The sequence below is a fragment of the Anomaloglossus baeobatrachus genome, chromosome 3, assembly GCF_048569485.1.
Source record: "Anomaloglossus baeobatrachus isolate aAnoBae1 chromosome 3, aAnoBae1.hap1, whole genome shotgun sequence".
Lineage (NCBI taxonomy): Eukaryota > Metazoa > Chordata > Amphibia > Anura > Aromobatidae > Anomaloglossus > Anomaloglossus baeobatrachus.
In genome coordinates this window covers 472,220,766-472,234,708 of record NC_134355.1, presented here as the reverse complement: position 1 = coordinate 472,234,708, position 13,943 = coordinate 472,220,766, and the positions used below count along the sequence as shown (strand labels likewise).

At 48.2% G+C, this 13,943-nt stretch overlaps 1 protein-coding gene across 1 annotated transcript in view; it reads left to right on the top strand.

The window, feature by feature from the left end:
• The window catches only part of USP13 (ubiquitin specific peptidase 13), a 203,265-nt gene that overhangs the window by 29,528 nt on the left and 159,794 nt on the right, over window positions 1-13,943 (top strand). Inside the window, exon 2 of the mRNA XM_075340593.1 lies at window positions 10,801-10,926. Coding sequence (XP_075196708.1) covers window positions 10,801-10,926 — 126 coding nt within the window. The remainder of the gene's footprint in view (window positions 1-10,800; window positions 10,927-13,943) is intronic.

The following is a 13,943-nucleotide window of genomic DNA, read 5'->3' as shown; positions in this document are numbered from 1 at the left end:
ATAATGAAAGGGAGTGGCATCAAGGTGCAGCAGCTGAGATTAGCGCTAAATGGAATAACAGCAGAATCAAAAAGAAACTCTTAACTTCTACAATACTTAATGATGATAAAAGAGGATCTTCGATCCATTAATTACCAAGACTTTATAATCCCAGATATCGCATAGATCTCAGCCGGATACAACACACCACTTTATTTGTTAAAAAAAACCTAGTCAGGTAGTCCAGAGAATCCGACGTAGTCCACAAATGGAAAGCTGAAAAACATAAAAAGTGAGAAATAAAACAATTTATTAGACAGCAGAGTTCCCTCGCAGGTCCGACGTAGTCCAGAGCTTCCCACAACATTCCCCGATTCCATTAATCAAAGGCTACGGAGCCTCGTTCTGATACTCCATAGCAGCTGTGTTTTTGGACAATTCACAGTTGACAGCAACCCCAAATACCATCATTCCGATTGTCAAGACATCAGGGCAATTGGGAAGAGCTGAAGGAAGATACCAGAATTGGGGCATCTCATGTGATGTGCCAATTCTGGGGCTGCTGTGCGCTGGTATGTTTAGGCTGGGAAGGGACCAATAACTCTGGATCTTCCCAGATAATATGAGCTCACAGCTGTCTGCTGAAATCTTTATATAAAATTGCTTTATTATTTATGACAACTAGCTTTAATTTACATAGAGAATTATAGTATGTAAAAAATAATGTTAAGTACGCATTTCATATGGATGCTAGGCAAACAAAAATCACACATTTGCATGACATACGGAATGACATACACAGGACACTCGTTTCACTTTTCGGGATTAGAATCAGAGCTGTTTTTTTAGACGTTAGTGAGAGTGTGCCCTAAAAATGAGAACCATTCCTGAATAGGAAATCTAGGAGAAACAAAATATCAACAGAAACCAAAATGTGGACGGTCCTCTTGTTGTATAGTGTTGACCATGTATTCCTGTATGCCTGTCTGACTGTTGTGCTTACTTATATGGTTAATGGATTATTAAGATCCAGATCACAGTTGGTGAGTCACACAAGTAACTATAACAAGATCTCTAAGAAATCACAGCCATAAACAAGATTTTCTGAATATCTCTCAGGTGACAAAAGTATGCACTTAGATCAATGCACAGAAATGAAAAAATACTTTGTAGACCATTCTCTTTTAATAGGTGCATGACACATTAAACTTGATTTGCTACTATAAAGCCCGCTACACACGCTTCAATATATCTCACAATCCGTCGTTGGGGTCAAGTTGTAAGTGACGCACATCCGGCATCGTTTGTGAGGTGTCTGCGTGTGACATCTACCTGCGATCAGGATTGAACGCAAAACCGTTGATCGCAAACACATCGTATCATTCTCTAGAATTGAGCGTTTTGTTGTATGAACCTAGTCAATTGTAACGTGTGACATCCCTCATACGATTTTGGTATCTGATGCTATGTGCGCAGGTGTGCGCTCTGCACCGCAGCTTAAAAAAGGTCCGCTTCAGAGCGCAGCTGAAAAGCTGCGTTCTGAAGCGCCTCACAATGTCTGTCAGTCACTAATCTCTGTCAGTCGGTCACTATCTCTGTCCCTCTCTCTCTGTCCATGTCAGTCTATCCCTCTTACCCCCTCTCTCATACTCACCGATCCCCGATCCCCGGCGCTGCACGGCGTTCACACTGCTCCGGCGGCTTTTACTGTTTTGAAAAAGCCGGCCGCCCATTAAACAATCTCGTATTCCCTGCTTTACCCGCCCACCGGCGCCTGTGATTGGTTGCAGTGAGACACGCCCCCACGCTGAGTGACAGGTGTCACACTGCACCCAATCACAGCAGCCGGTGGGCGTGTCTATACTGTGTAGTGAAATAAATAATTAAATAATTAAAAAAAACGGCGTGCGGTTCCCCCCAATTTTAAAACCAGCCAGATAAAGCCATACGGCTGAAGGCTGGTATTCTCAGGATGGGGAGCTCCACGTTATGGGGAGCCCCCCAGCCTAACAATATCAGCCAACAGCCACCCAGAATTGCCGCATACATTAAATGCGACAGTTCTGGGACTGTACCCGGCTCTTCCCGATTTGCCCTGGTGCGTTGGCAAATCGGGGTAATAAGGAGTTATTGGCAGCCCATAGCTGCCAATAAGTCCTAGATTAATCATGTCAGGCGTCTATGAGACACCCTCCATGATTAATCTGTAAATTACAGTAAATAAACACACACACCCGAAAAAATCCTTTATTAGAAATAAAAACACAAACATATACCCTGGTTCACCACTTTAATCAGCCCCAAAAAGCCCTCCTTGTCCGGCGTAATCCAGGATGCTCCAGCGTCGCTTCCAGCGCTGCTGCATGGAGGTGACCGGAGCTGCAGCAGACACAGCCGCTCCGGTCACCTCCACGCAGGTAATGAAGACAGCCGCGCGATCAGCTGCTGTCACTGAGGTTACCCGCTGTCACTGGATCCAGCGGTGGCCACGGGTAACCTCAGTGACAGCTCAGCTGATCGCGCTACTCACCGCCGCTCCTATCACCTCCACGCAGCAACTGAGGTGAGTAGCGCGATCAGCTGAGCTGTCACTGAGGTTACCCGCGGCCACCGCTGGATCCAGTGACAGCGGGTAACCTCAGTGACAGCAGCTGATCGCGCGGCTGTCTTCATTACCTGCGTGGAGGTGACCGGAGCGGCTGTGTCTGCTGCAGCTCCGGTCACCTCCATGCAGCAGCGCTGGAAGCGACGCTGGAGCATCCTGGAGTACGCCGGACAAGGAGGGCTTTTTGGGGCTGATTAAAGTGGTGAACCAGGGTATATGTTTGTGTTTTTATTTCTAATAAAGGATTTTTCTTCGGCGCTCCATTGGGAGACCCAGACGATTGGGTGTATAGCTACTGCCTCCGGAGGCCACACAAAGCATTACACTAAAAAGTGTAAGGCCCCTCCCCTTCTGGCTAGACACCTCCAGTGGGATCACTGGCTCACCAGTTTTCTGCTTTGTGCGAAGGAGGTCAGACATCCACGCATAGCTCCACTGTTTAGTCAGCAGCAGCTGCTGACTATGTCGGATGGAAGAAAAGTGGGCCCATATGGGGTCCCCAGCATGCTCCCTTCTCACCCCACTTGCGGTTTGTAAGGTTGAGGTACCCATTGCGGGTACGGAGGCTGGAGCCCACATGCTGTTTTCCTTCCCCATCCCCCCTCAGGGCTCTGGGCGAAGTGGGATCTTACCGGTCTCCAGGCACTGAGACCGGGCTCCATCCACAGACCCAGGGAACCTGCTGGATATGGAGCTGAGTATCGTCAGGGACAGGCCCTGCTACATTAAGGTACTCTGTGTCCCCGAGCAAGCGCGCACACACACACCAGCATTGCTGGGAGTGTTAGTGCGCCGGGGGCAACAGCGCGGAGCGCTCGTGCTATTATTCACTACAGCTTTGCTGAGTGACTTTATGTATTGGGAACTGCCGCGCCGGCCGTTGCTGGGTGTTTTTGACATTGTGGCGCGGCTGGGACTTGTGGTGCGCCGGGGACTTCCGCGCTGGACGTGCACATGGACGGCCGCGCTTATTACTCGAGTCCCCGGCTTTGCGGCCTAGTTTTCGTTTCGTTCCCGCCTCCAGCCCTGCCAGTCAGGGGAGAGGCGGGACGCTGTACAGACAGTCAGCGCCGAGGGCTGGAGTCTGCTTTGCATTCTCCAGCCCCCTTCACTGGACACAGTGGGACGCCAGTTCCCGCTCTTGTCTGGGGCACGCCCACGGCCCGCCCCTCGTCACACGAGCTGGAGAAGGACGCCGGCAGCCATTCCTGCACGCAGTCCGAGCTGGGGAACGGAGACATGCTCTGGGCAACAACACACGGCTCTGGCGACCACACACCCGCGTTATAGGCGGGCGGTAAGCAGCACCTGAAGTGCTGACCCCACTAAATACCGAAGTGTCCATTTGTATTTTATGCTTATATGCTATACACTGCACTGTAGGTCGCTATCTTTGGCTATATGCCCTTCTAGATGGCGAGATAACAGCAGCAAGGGTGCCAAGGCACAGGCTTTCTATGCTGCTTGTATTGCATGTGCTGAGGTGTTTATGCTTGTATGCTATACATTGCATAGATGACTAGAATACAGCAGCAAAAAAGCAACACAGGCTTTCTATGCTGCTTTTCCTGCATGTGATACTGTTCCACCGGCAGGTTCCACTGACCCCCATTGTGTGCAATGCTCCCCTGTAGCACTTGGTCAGCCGGGGTCTCTACTAGAGGTGGCCAAAGGAACCACCTGTGAACCCTGTCCAGGGACAGGGACGGAGATTGTCATGGGATGGAGACTTTGCAGTCCAGACAGGCCATGGGCAATCTTGATTAATGCTCCCTGGCCACCCTCATTTGGAACGCACTCAGTGCTCCGGGGGGGTCATTCCAGGGTGAAGGCTCTGACACGGACGGCAGTCCCAGACAGCCTAAGCTAGCTCGCTGGGTGCGGCACTCGGCTTCATCACTGGTCAAGGTCCCAGCAGGACGACTCTCTGTATGATGAGGCAGACGTAGCTGATCAGGGCTTTGGTCCTGACACCGCTCTCAATCCGGATACACCGGATGGTGACGCCATAGTGAATGATCTTATAGCGTCCATCAATGGAATGTTGCATATTTCTCCCTCAGCTCCCCCAGTGGAGGAGTCAGCTTCACAGCAGGAGAAATCCTTTTTCAGTACTCATGCATAGATTGAGTACTTTTTCTGGCCACGCTGACTTCAGAGACGCAGTTCAGAAACACCACGCTTACCAGATAAACGTTTTCTCCAAACGTATTAAGGATGCACGTTATCCCTTTACCCTGACGTGGTAAAGCACTGGACCCAGGGTCCAAAGGTGGATCCCCCAATCCAAAGATGCCATTGACAGACAGATAGACCTCTGGTTGAAATCTGTCTGTGTAGCTATCAGCGTGTCGGTTGCTCCGGCATTCGCAGCCGTATGGGCACTCTAACCTATTTCAGCTGGTCTTGCGCAGCTGGTCTTGAGCACATGTACATCTGTGCCGCAGGTGGTGTCCTTAACCTCGCAATGTCTGCATTGCGACTTACCCTAGTAATACTGTCCTGGGGGGACAGTCGAGGTTGGTCCTTCCCAGGCTCGGGCAAGTCCCAATGGTCCTCGTCTAAAAGGGCTCAAAAGGCTCAGAGGGGCTCAGATTCCGGCCGGGCTCATTCACGCCCAAGGAAGGCAGCAGGAGGAACCGCTACCAAGGCGGTCTCCTCATGACTTTCAGCTCTCTCTCTCCGCATCCGCGGTTGGTGGCAGAATCTCCCGCTTCTGGGTACATTTAGCTGCCATAGGTCACAGACCGGTGGGTGAGAGACATTGTGTCTCACGTGTACAGGATAGAGCTCTGTTCTCGTCCTCCGGCTCGACTCTTCAGAACTTCCCCCTCCCCCACCGAGCCGATGCTCTTCTGTAGGCAGAAGGAGTGGTAATCCCTGTTCCTCTTCAGGAACAAGACACGGTTTTTTCCTCCAATCTTATTGGGGTGCCAAAAAAGGGTGGCTTTTTCCGTTCCGTTCTGGACCTAAAACTGCTCACCAAGCACGTGAAGGCCAGGCGGTTCCGGATGTAACCCTCCGCTCCGTCATTGCCTCAATGTCTCAAGGAGATTTCCTAGCATCAATAGACATCAGGATGCTTATCTCCACGTGCCGATTGCTCCAGAGCACCAGCGTTTGCTACGTTTCGTTATTGAAGACGAGCATCTTCAGTGCGTACCACTGCCCTTCGGTCTGGCGACAGCCCTACGGGTTTTCACCAAGTTCAGGGCAGCAGTGGGAGCAGTCCTGCACTCTCAGGGTCACTCTGTGATCCTTACTGGACGATCCACTTGTCAAGGCACCCTCTCAAGAGGCATGCCGACACAGCCTGAACGTGGCGCTGGAGACTCTCCAGAGTTTCGGGTGGATCATCAACTTTTCAAGGTTACATCGGGCACCGACCCAATCGCTGACATATCTGGGCACGGAGTTTCAGACTCCCTCAGCGATAGTGAACCTTCCGCTGGACAAGCAGCGTTCACTACAGTCGGGGGTGCAGTCTCTCCTTCAAGGCCAGTCACACCCCTTAAGACGCCTCATGCAGAGGCAGTCACTTTCGCGCAGTTTCATCTGCGTCCACTTCAATGGGACATGCTTTGCCAATGGGTTGGGGAGTCGACGTCCCTAGAAAGGAACGTTTCCCTTCTCAGACGGTCAAGGACTCTCTTCAGAGGAGTCCATCCTTCAGATCAATGTTCTGGAAATCTGGGCAGTGCATCTTGCCCTGCAAGCCTTCCAGCAGTGGCTGGAAGGAAAACAGATCCGACTTCAGTCGGACAATTCCACAGCGGTGGCAGACATCGCCCACCAAGGCGGAACACGCATCGCCAAGCCTACCAGGCAATCCGGCGGATTCTGATGTGGGTGGGGGACAGAGCATCCACCATATCCGCAGTTCACATCCCGGGCGTAGAAAATTGGGAAGCAGACTTCCTCAGTCGCCTGGGCATGGACGCAGGGGAATGGCCTCTGCACCCAGTATGGTGTCAGGAAATCTGTAGCCGCTGGGAGATGCCGGACGTCGACCTAATGGCGTCTCGGCACAACAACAAGGTCCCGATTTTCATGGCGCGGTCTCACGAGCAAAGAGCTCTGGCGGCAGGCGCCCTAGTTCAGGATTGGTCGCAGTTCCAGCTACCCTATGTGTTTTCTACTCTGGCACTGTTGCCCAGAGTGCTACGCAAGCTCAGCTCCGCTTGCCGCCGCGCCATCCTCGTCGTCCCAGACTGACCGAGGAGGTCGTGGTCCCGGATCTGTGGCATCTCAAGGTCGGCCAACCGTGGGCACTCTCAGACCGGCCAGACTTACTGTCCCCAGGGCCGTTCTTTCCACTGAATTCTACGGCCCTGATCCGGCCTGTGCGGCCATCGAGTCCGAGATCCTAGCGTCTTCGGGATTATCTCAAGACGTCATTGTCACCATGAGACGGGCTAGGAAGCCGACGTCTGCCAAAATCTACCACAAGACGTGGCAGTTATTCTTATCTTGGTGCTCTGCTTAGGGAGTGTCTCCCTGGCCATTTGCATTGTCTCCTTTTTCCCCCCTTCCTGCATCTGGATTGGGAAAAGGTTTGTCGCTCGGCTCCTTTAAAGGACAAGTCGCAGCGCTGTCGGTATTCTTTCAGAAGCGCCTAGTACAACTTCCTCAGGTCGTTCCTGCAGGGGGGTTATCACATTGTCCCTCCGTACAAGAGGCCGTCAGACCCATGGGATCTGCACAGGGTATTACTTGCTCTCTAGGAGCCGCCCTTCGAGCCTCTGAGGGATGTTTTCACTTTCTCGACTTTCACAGAAAGTGGCCTTTCTGGTAGCGGTCACGTCTTTTCGGAGAGTGTCCGAACTAGCAGCGCGGTCATCCAAAGCTCCCTTCCTGGTGTTCACCAAGATAAGGTAGAGCTGCGTCCGATCCCAGAGTTTCTCCCTAAGGTGGTATTCCCTTTTTATCACAATCAGGATATCTCCTTACCTTCCTGTTATCCATTTCATCGCTATGTAATGGCTTTGCATTGTTGGATCTGGTGTAGAGCACCCAGAATCTACATTCCCGCACGGCGCTCCTGCGCCGCTCGGATGCACTCTTTGTCCTTGTCACTGGTCAGCGCAAGGGATCGCAGGCTGCAACATCCACCCTGGCTCAATGGATCAAGGAACCAATCTTTGAAGCCTACCGTTCTGCTGGGCTTCCGGTTCCATCAGGGCTGAAGGCCCATTTCTACCAGAGCCGTGGATGCGTCCTGGGCATTACGGCACCAGGCTACGGCTCAACAGGTGTGCCAGGCAGCTACCTGGTCGATTCTGCACACTTTCACCAAACATTATCAGGTGCATACCTATGCTTCGGCGGACGCCAGCCTAGGTAGAAGAGTCCTGCAGGCGGCAGTTGCCTCCCCGTAGGGGAGGGCTGTCTTGCAGCTCTAACATGAGGTATTTCTTTACCCACCCAGGGACAGCTTTTGGACGTCCCAATCGTCTGGGTCTCCCAATGGAGCGCCGAAGAAGAAGGGAATTTTGTTACTTACCGTAAATTCCTTTTCTTCTAGCTCCTATTGGGAGACCCAGCACCCGCCCTGTTGTCCTTCGGGATTTTTGGTTGTTTTCGGGTACACATGTTGTTCATGTTAAATGGTTTTCAGTTCTCCGATGTTACTTCGGAGTGAATTTGTTTAAACCAGTTATTGGCTTTCCTCCTTCTTGCTTTTGCACTAAAACTGGTGAGCCAGTGATCCCACTGGGGGTGTATAGCCAGAAGGGGAGGGGCCTTACACTTTTTAGTGTAATGCTTTGTGTTGCCTCCGGAGGCAGTAGCTATACACCCAATCGTCTGGGTCTCCCAATAGGAGCTAGAAGAAAAGGAATTTACGGTAAGTAACAAAATTCCCTTCTTTCGGGTGTGTGTGTTTATTTACTGTAATTTACAGATTAATCATGGAGGGTGTCTCATAGACGCCTGACATGATTAATCTAGGACTTATTGGCAGCTATGGGCTGCCAATAACTCCTTATTACCCCGATTTGCCAACGCACCAGGGCAAATCGGGAAGAGCCGGGTACAGTCCAAGAACTGTCGCATATAATGTATGCAGCAATTCTGGGCGGCTGTTGGCTGATATTGTTAGGCTGGGGGGCTCCCCATAACGTGGAGCTCCCCATCCTGAGAATACCAGCCTTCAGCCGTATGGCTTTATCTGGCTGGTTTTAAAATTGGGGGGAACCGCACGCCGTTTTTTTTAATTATTTAATTATTTATTTCACTACACAGTATAGACACGCCCACCGGCTGCTGTGATTGGGTGCAGTGTGACACCTGTCACTCAGAGTGGGGGCGTATCTCACTGTAACCAATCATAGGCGCCGGTGGGCGGGGAAAGAAGGGAATACGAAATTGTTTAATGGGCGGCCGGCTTTTTCAAAACAGTAAAAGCCGCCGGAGCAGTGTGAACGCCGTGCAGTGCCGGGGATCGGGGATCGGTGAGTATGAGAGAGGGCTGCTAACTTCAGTAACTTAGGAGATTAGCGGTCACCGGTGAGTCCTTCACTGGTGACCGCTAATCAGGACGCGACACAGACAGAGCCGCAGCATGACAATGAAGTCGGGTGAAGTTCACCCGAGTTCATTCTGACAGTGCGGCTCTGTCTGTGTCTGCTGTCATCTGCCATTCAGCTCTGCTACATGGCTGTCTGTGTCTGCTGTTAGCGGCCATGTAGCAGAGCTGAATGGCAGATGACATAGTAAAAACACATCCCTACACATTACACACGCTTGGCAAGTCAATAAATAAAGAAAAAAAAAAAGGTGCCCAATGTATACGTCACAGAACACATGATCTAAAGGATCGCACATAACATTGATCAATTTAACATAGACTACTAACGCTCGTGTGACAGCAAATGAACGACCAACGTGAAATCTCATAAGATCCCATATGCAACCTGGGCGTGTCACATCGCAAATGCGATTGTACAACTAATTGCAACGTGTAAAGTGGGCTTAAGGCTATGTTCCCATGATGAGTATTTGATGGTGCAGATTTTCTTCACCTATTCGGTACTTGCATTTTTTTTGCTGCTTTTTTTTTGGTATGCCATGTTTTAAAAACTTCCAGACGTTGCATTGACTTTAAATATCTGGGTGGTCCCGCTGGTACTCTGCAGTGACACTAAAACCTCGCTGCATAATGGCACTGCTACACACGATCGTGTGGATGCGGGAGCGGAGCTCTCATAGAGCAGGCAAAGCTGGTTTATTACTGTCTGTGCTTCTCCATTGTCATTAAACAATCTCTGTATATAGTATATAATGGGAACCACAGTCATGTGATTGTTGTATATAGAAAGGTGACAGGAGCTGCTGGGTTTTAGGAAATCCAGACAGCTCTGCTATGGAGCCAGAAGGCTACATTTCCCTTGTAACTGGGGCTAATATACCAGTCCCAATTACAAGGGGAAATAAAAGTATTTTAATATCTAATTCCCCTTCTCCAAGTTCATTTATGACTTTATGGGGGGCAAAATGTGTAAAATAAATCAGATTTACTGTATATATATTCAGTTGTCAATCCAAATTGCTGTTATTAGCCTCGACCCCATAAAAACCAACCCCATAAAGCAGTGGGCATGAGAATTCTTCAAATCCCATCCACTTTGCTGAAACTTTGGAAGATGGTATGTTTCTTGCTCCGTGAAAATGCGCAGCCCCAAAACTCAATGTGGGAGCTTACTAAAAAGCAGGGCGTATTGTTTTCCTTCCTTGAATCTAGTAATAGAAGCTTACTATATGGAATATATTCAGTCAGTACATGGGGAGACGAGCACTACATGTTCCTTAGACTGTTTCTATCTGTGTTGTGGTTTCCATCATAATAGCAGCGCAGTTTTTCGAATAAAAAATAATAAAATCTATGATACATCTTGGCTTTGGGAGCCTTTTCTTTATACCATAGTGGAGGGTGGCCACAAAGAGCGAATCTGGCTTGCATTAGACAACTCACAAATAAGTTCTGTGTAATGCTTCATTTCCACTCTGGTGGCGCTACAGGAATATTGAAGCTGCCTGGTTTCCTGATCTATTGATTTCTTTGGGCTCCTGTTCCCATTTTCTAGGAATTTGATGTCTTCCCAATAAAGGGTCTGACCCAAAAACAAACCAGTTTTCATACAATACTTTCTCCCATTTAAAATTGTCGATCATAATATTTCTCAGATTCTCATTTCCATTTTTCTTTTTCCTCCCAGCTTTCTGAAGGAGGTCTGTATGTGTGTATGAGCACATTCCTTGGATTTGGAAGTGAACATGTGGAGCGGCATTATAGGAAGACAGGACAAAGTGTGTATATGCATCTCAAACGCCATGTCAGACAGGTGAGTATTTATGGAAAATAAGGATTTTACTCGTAGTTTGTTGTGTAAGGGGTACTTTGCACACTACGACATCGCAAGCCAATGCTGCGATGTCGAGCGCGATAGTCCCCACCCCCGTCGCAGCAGCGATATCTTGTGATTGCTACCGTAGCGAACATTATCGCTACGGCAGCTTCACATGCACTTACCTGCCCTGAGACGTCGCTCTGGCCGGCGAACCACCTCCTTCCTAAGAGGACGGGTCATGCAGCGTCACAGTGATGTCACACGGCAGGCGGCCAATAGAAGCTGGGGGGCGGAGATGAGCCCACCTCCTTCCTTCCTCATTGCAGGCGGGACGCAGGTAAGGTGATGTTCCTCGCTCCTGCGGCTTCACACACAGCGATGTGTGCTGCCTGCTGGAATGAGGAACAACATCGTACCGTCGCTGCTGCAAAACTATGGAAATGTCGGACCCTACACCGATCATACGATAACGACGCTTTTGCGCTCGTTAATCGTATGTAAAAGGATTCACATACTGCGATGTCGACAGCGACGCCAGATGTGCATCACTTTCGATTTGATCCCACCGACAACGCACCTGCGATGTCGCAACGTGCAAAGTACCCCTAAGGCTGTCATCAGGTGCTAAGGCTTTTAATTTTAGTAAATACTATTGATTTCCAGCAACTCTTGGGATTCCTTCCAAGCTAGTTTTCATATCCCTTATATATTTCAAAGCGCCACTCCAGTTTTTTTATTTTTTATTATAATTAGCTATAATTGCAACTGTATATGCATATATAACAATCAAAATTATTCAACCAAAATGTACAAACTTTCTGCTGTTTTTGAAACAAAATAATATAAATGGCTCAACCCGACTAATATAACAAGTGGTTTGTCCAAATGCCACACAAAAATGTCATTTTAAGGCCACGTGCGCACGTTGCGTTCAGTACCTTGCAGAAATGAATGCATCCTCTGGCAGAATTTGTCATTGTCAAATTTGGTTTTGACCACATAAACGCAGGAAATATGCAAGTGTGTTTATAGCGTTTTTGCTGCGTTTTACATGCAGTTTCAGTGCTTAATTTGCTATGCGTTTTCAACACAAATACACAACTAAATAAAGTTTGAACATTCAAACAGTAGGAAAAAGTAAAAAAAAATATAATAATCTTTAAATCATACACTATAATGATAATTTACCGAAAATTATTAAAGCAATTGAATAATTATGAACTAAACTAAAAGTTTTGTTTCACTCATTTTTAAAAGTCGGAATGAATGTGAGGTCAATTAGAAACTGCTTGCCATCACTATGTCAAAAACGCATGCTTTGATTCTGTCAGAAAAGCATGCGTTAAGCATCAAAAAACCATGTAAAATGCTAGAATTTTCTGTTAGGATGCGTTTTGATAATTCTCATTGACTTTAATGTTAGCAAAACGCTGCCAAAATGGCAAAAACAATTGACGTGTTACTTCGTTAAATGCAGAGATTTTGACAAATTTTTGTCAACCAAAACACAGCGTTTTTAAATGCATTGTGCACACAATATACCTATTTTCCATTGACTTTGCTTAGAAATCAAAACGCATGCAATTTTGCATTAAAACGCTGCAGCTCAAAATGCTGCGGAAACACATGAAAAATTAACTTTTCTTAAATTGACTTTTCTTATGAAAAATCTGCACCCTCTGGCAGAATACCGCACCCACGTCAAAAACCGCGGTAAAACTGCTCCTGCGTTTTTGCCACAGTTTGCTGCAGTTTTGCCGCAGTTTTTCCGTGGTTTTTCCGCGGGTGGTCCCCGCGGTCTTTTACCATTATCTATGGCAAAAAACGCAGGTACCTGCAGAAAAGAAGTGACATGCTCATTCTTTTTGCTGCAGAAATTCTGCAGCAAAACTTGTAGGGGAAAAAAAGCACAGTGTGCACACAGCATTTTTTTTTTGCAGAAAAGTTATGAACATTTTCTGCAGCAATTCATGCAGCAAAACCGCAGCGTGCGCACAGGGTCTAAGGCATTATTCAGACATCCATGACACACATGTTCGCTCTGTTCTTACTCATTACATATACTGTTCACATGTCGTGCTTTTGTTGACTGGGTGAGCCACAAAAACTAATGGCGTAATGTCCATTTTTGCTCCTAGTTACAGATCAAAATGACCCATACAAGCGAGTGAGTTCATGAAAATTTCGGACAGCACATGGATGGCATCAGTGTACAATCTGTATGCTGTCCGTCATTAACACTGTAATGAGAGAAGATTTGGAATATCTTTAACTTTTTCATTATTGAAAATCATTGATGAAACACTGATGATAAAACTGACACTGACCAAACACTAATGAAAGTGATACAACTGTCCGTGTTTTTATGTACAAAAAAAATCAGGAACTTCTGAAAAAGACCTTACTGTTCAGCCTTAGTGTGCCGCCCCCGATAGAACTCTGACGTCACACTGGTGGGTCCGAGTAGCGATGTGACCGTACCGGGTGCGAACAACAGGCTTTTGTAATGGGAGTTAAAAATAATATTTAAAAAAGAAGAAATAAAATAAATAAAAAAATAAAAATTTCTTCATCGTTCCTTATGGGAGACCCAGACCATGGGTGTATAGCTTCTGCCTCCGGAGGACACACAAAGTACTACACTCAAATGTGTAGCTCCTCCCTCCGGGCTATATACACCCCCTGGATGACAATCTAACCAGTTCAATGCTTTGTGTTCAGGAGGTCACACACACACATGCATTCTCTGATTTTTTCATTTTTATTTTGATTTTAAAGATTTGGAAGAAAAGCGGGTCCAGTCTGGACTCCCGGCATGTCCCTTCTCACCCCACTGTGTCGGCGGTGCTGTTAAGGTTGACTTTACAAGGCTGGAGCCTTCACATGCCGCGCTCCTTCAACATCCTCTGAGAGGCTCTGGTTTGAAGTGGGAGCCGTCTCGGTCCTCTCTGCTTGCAGGAGACCGGTCTCCATCCGCAGCACTGTCTGGTTCCTGCTGGAAGGAGCGTTTA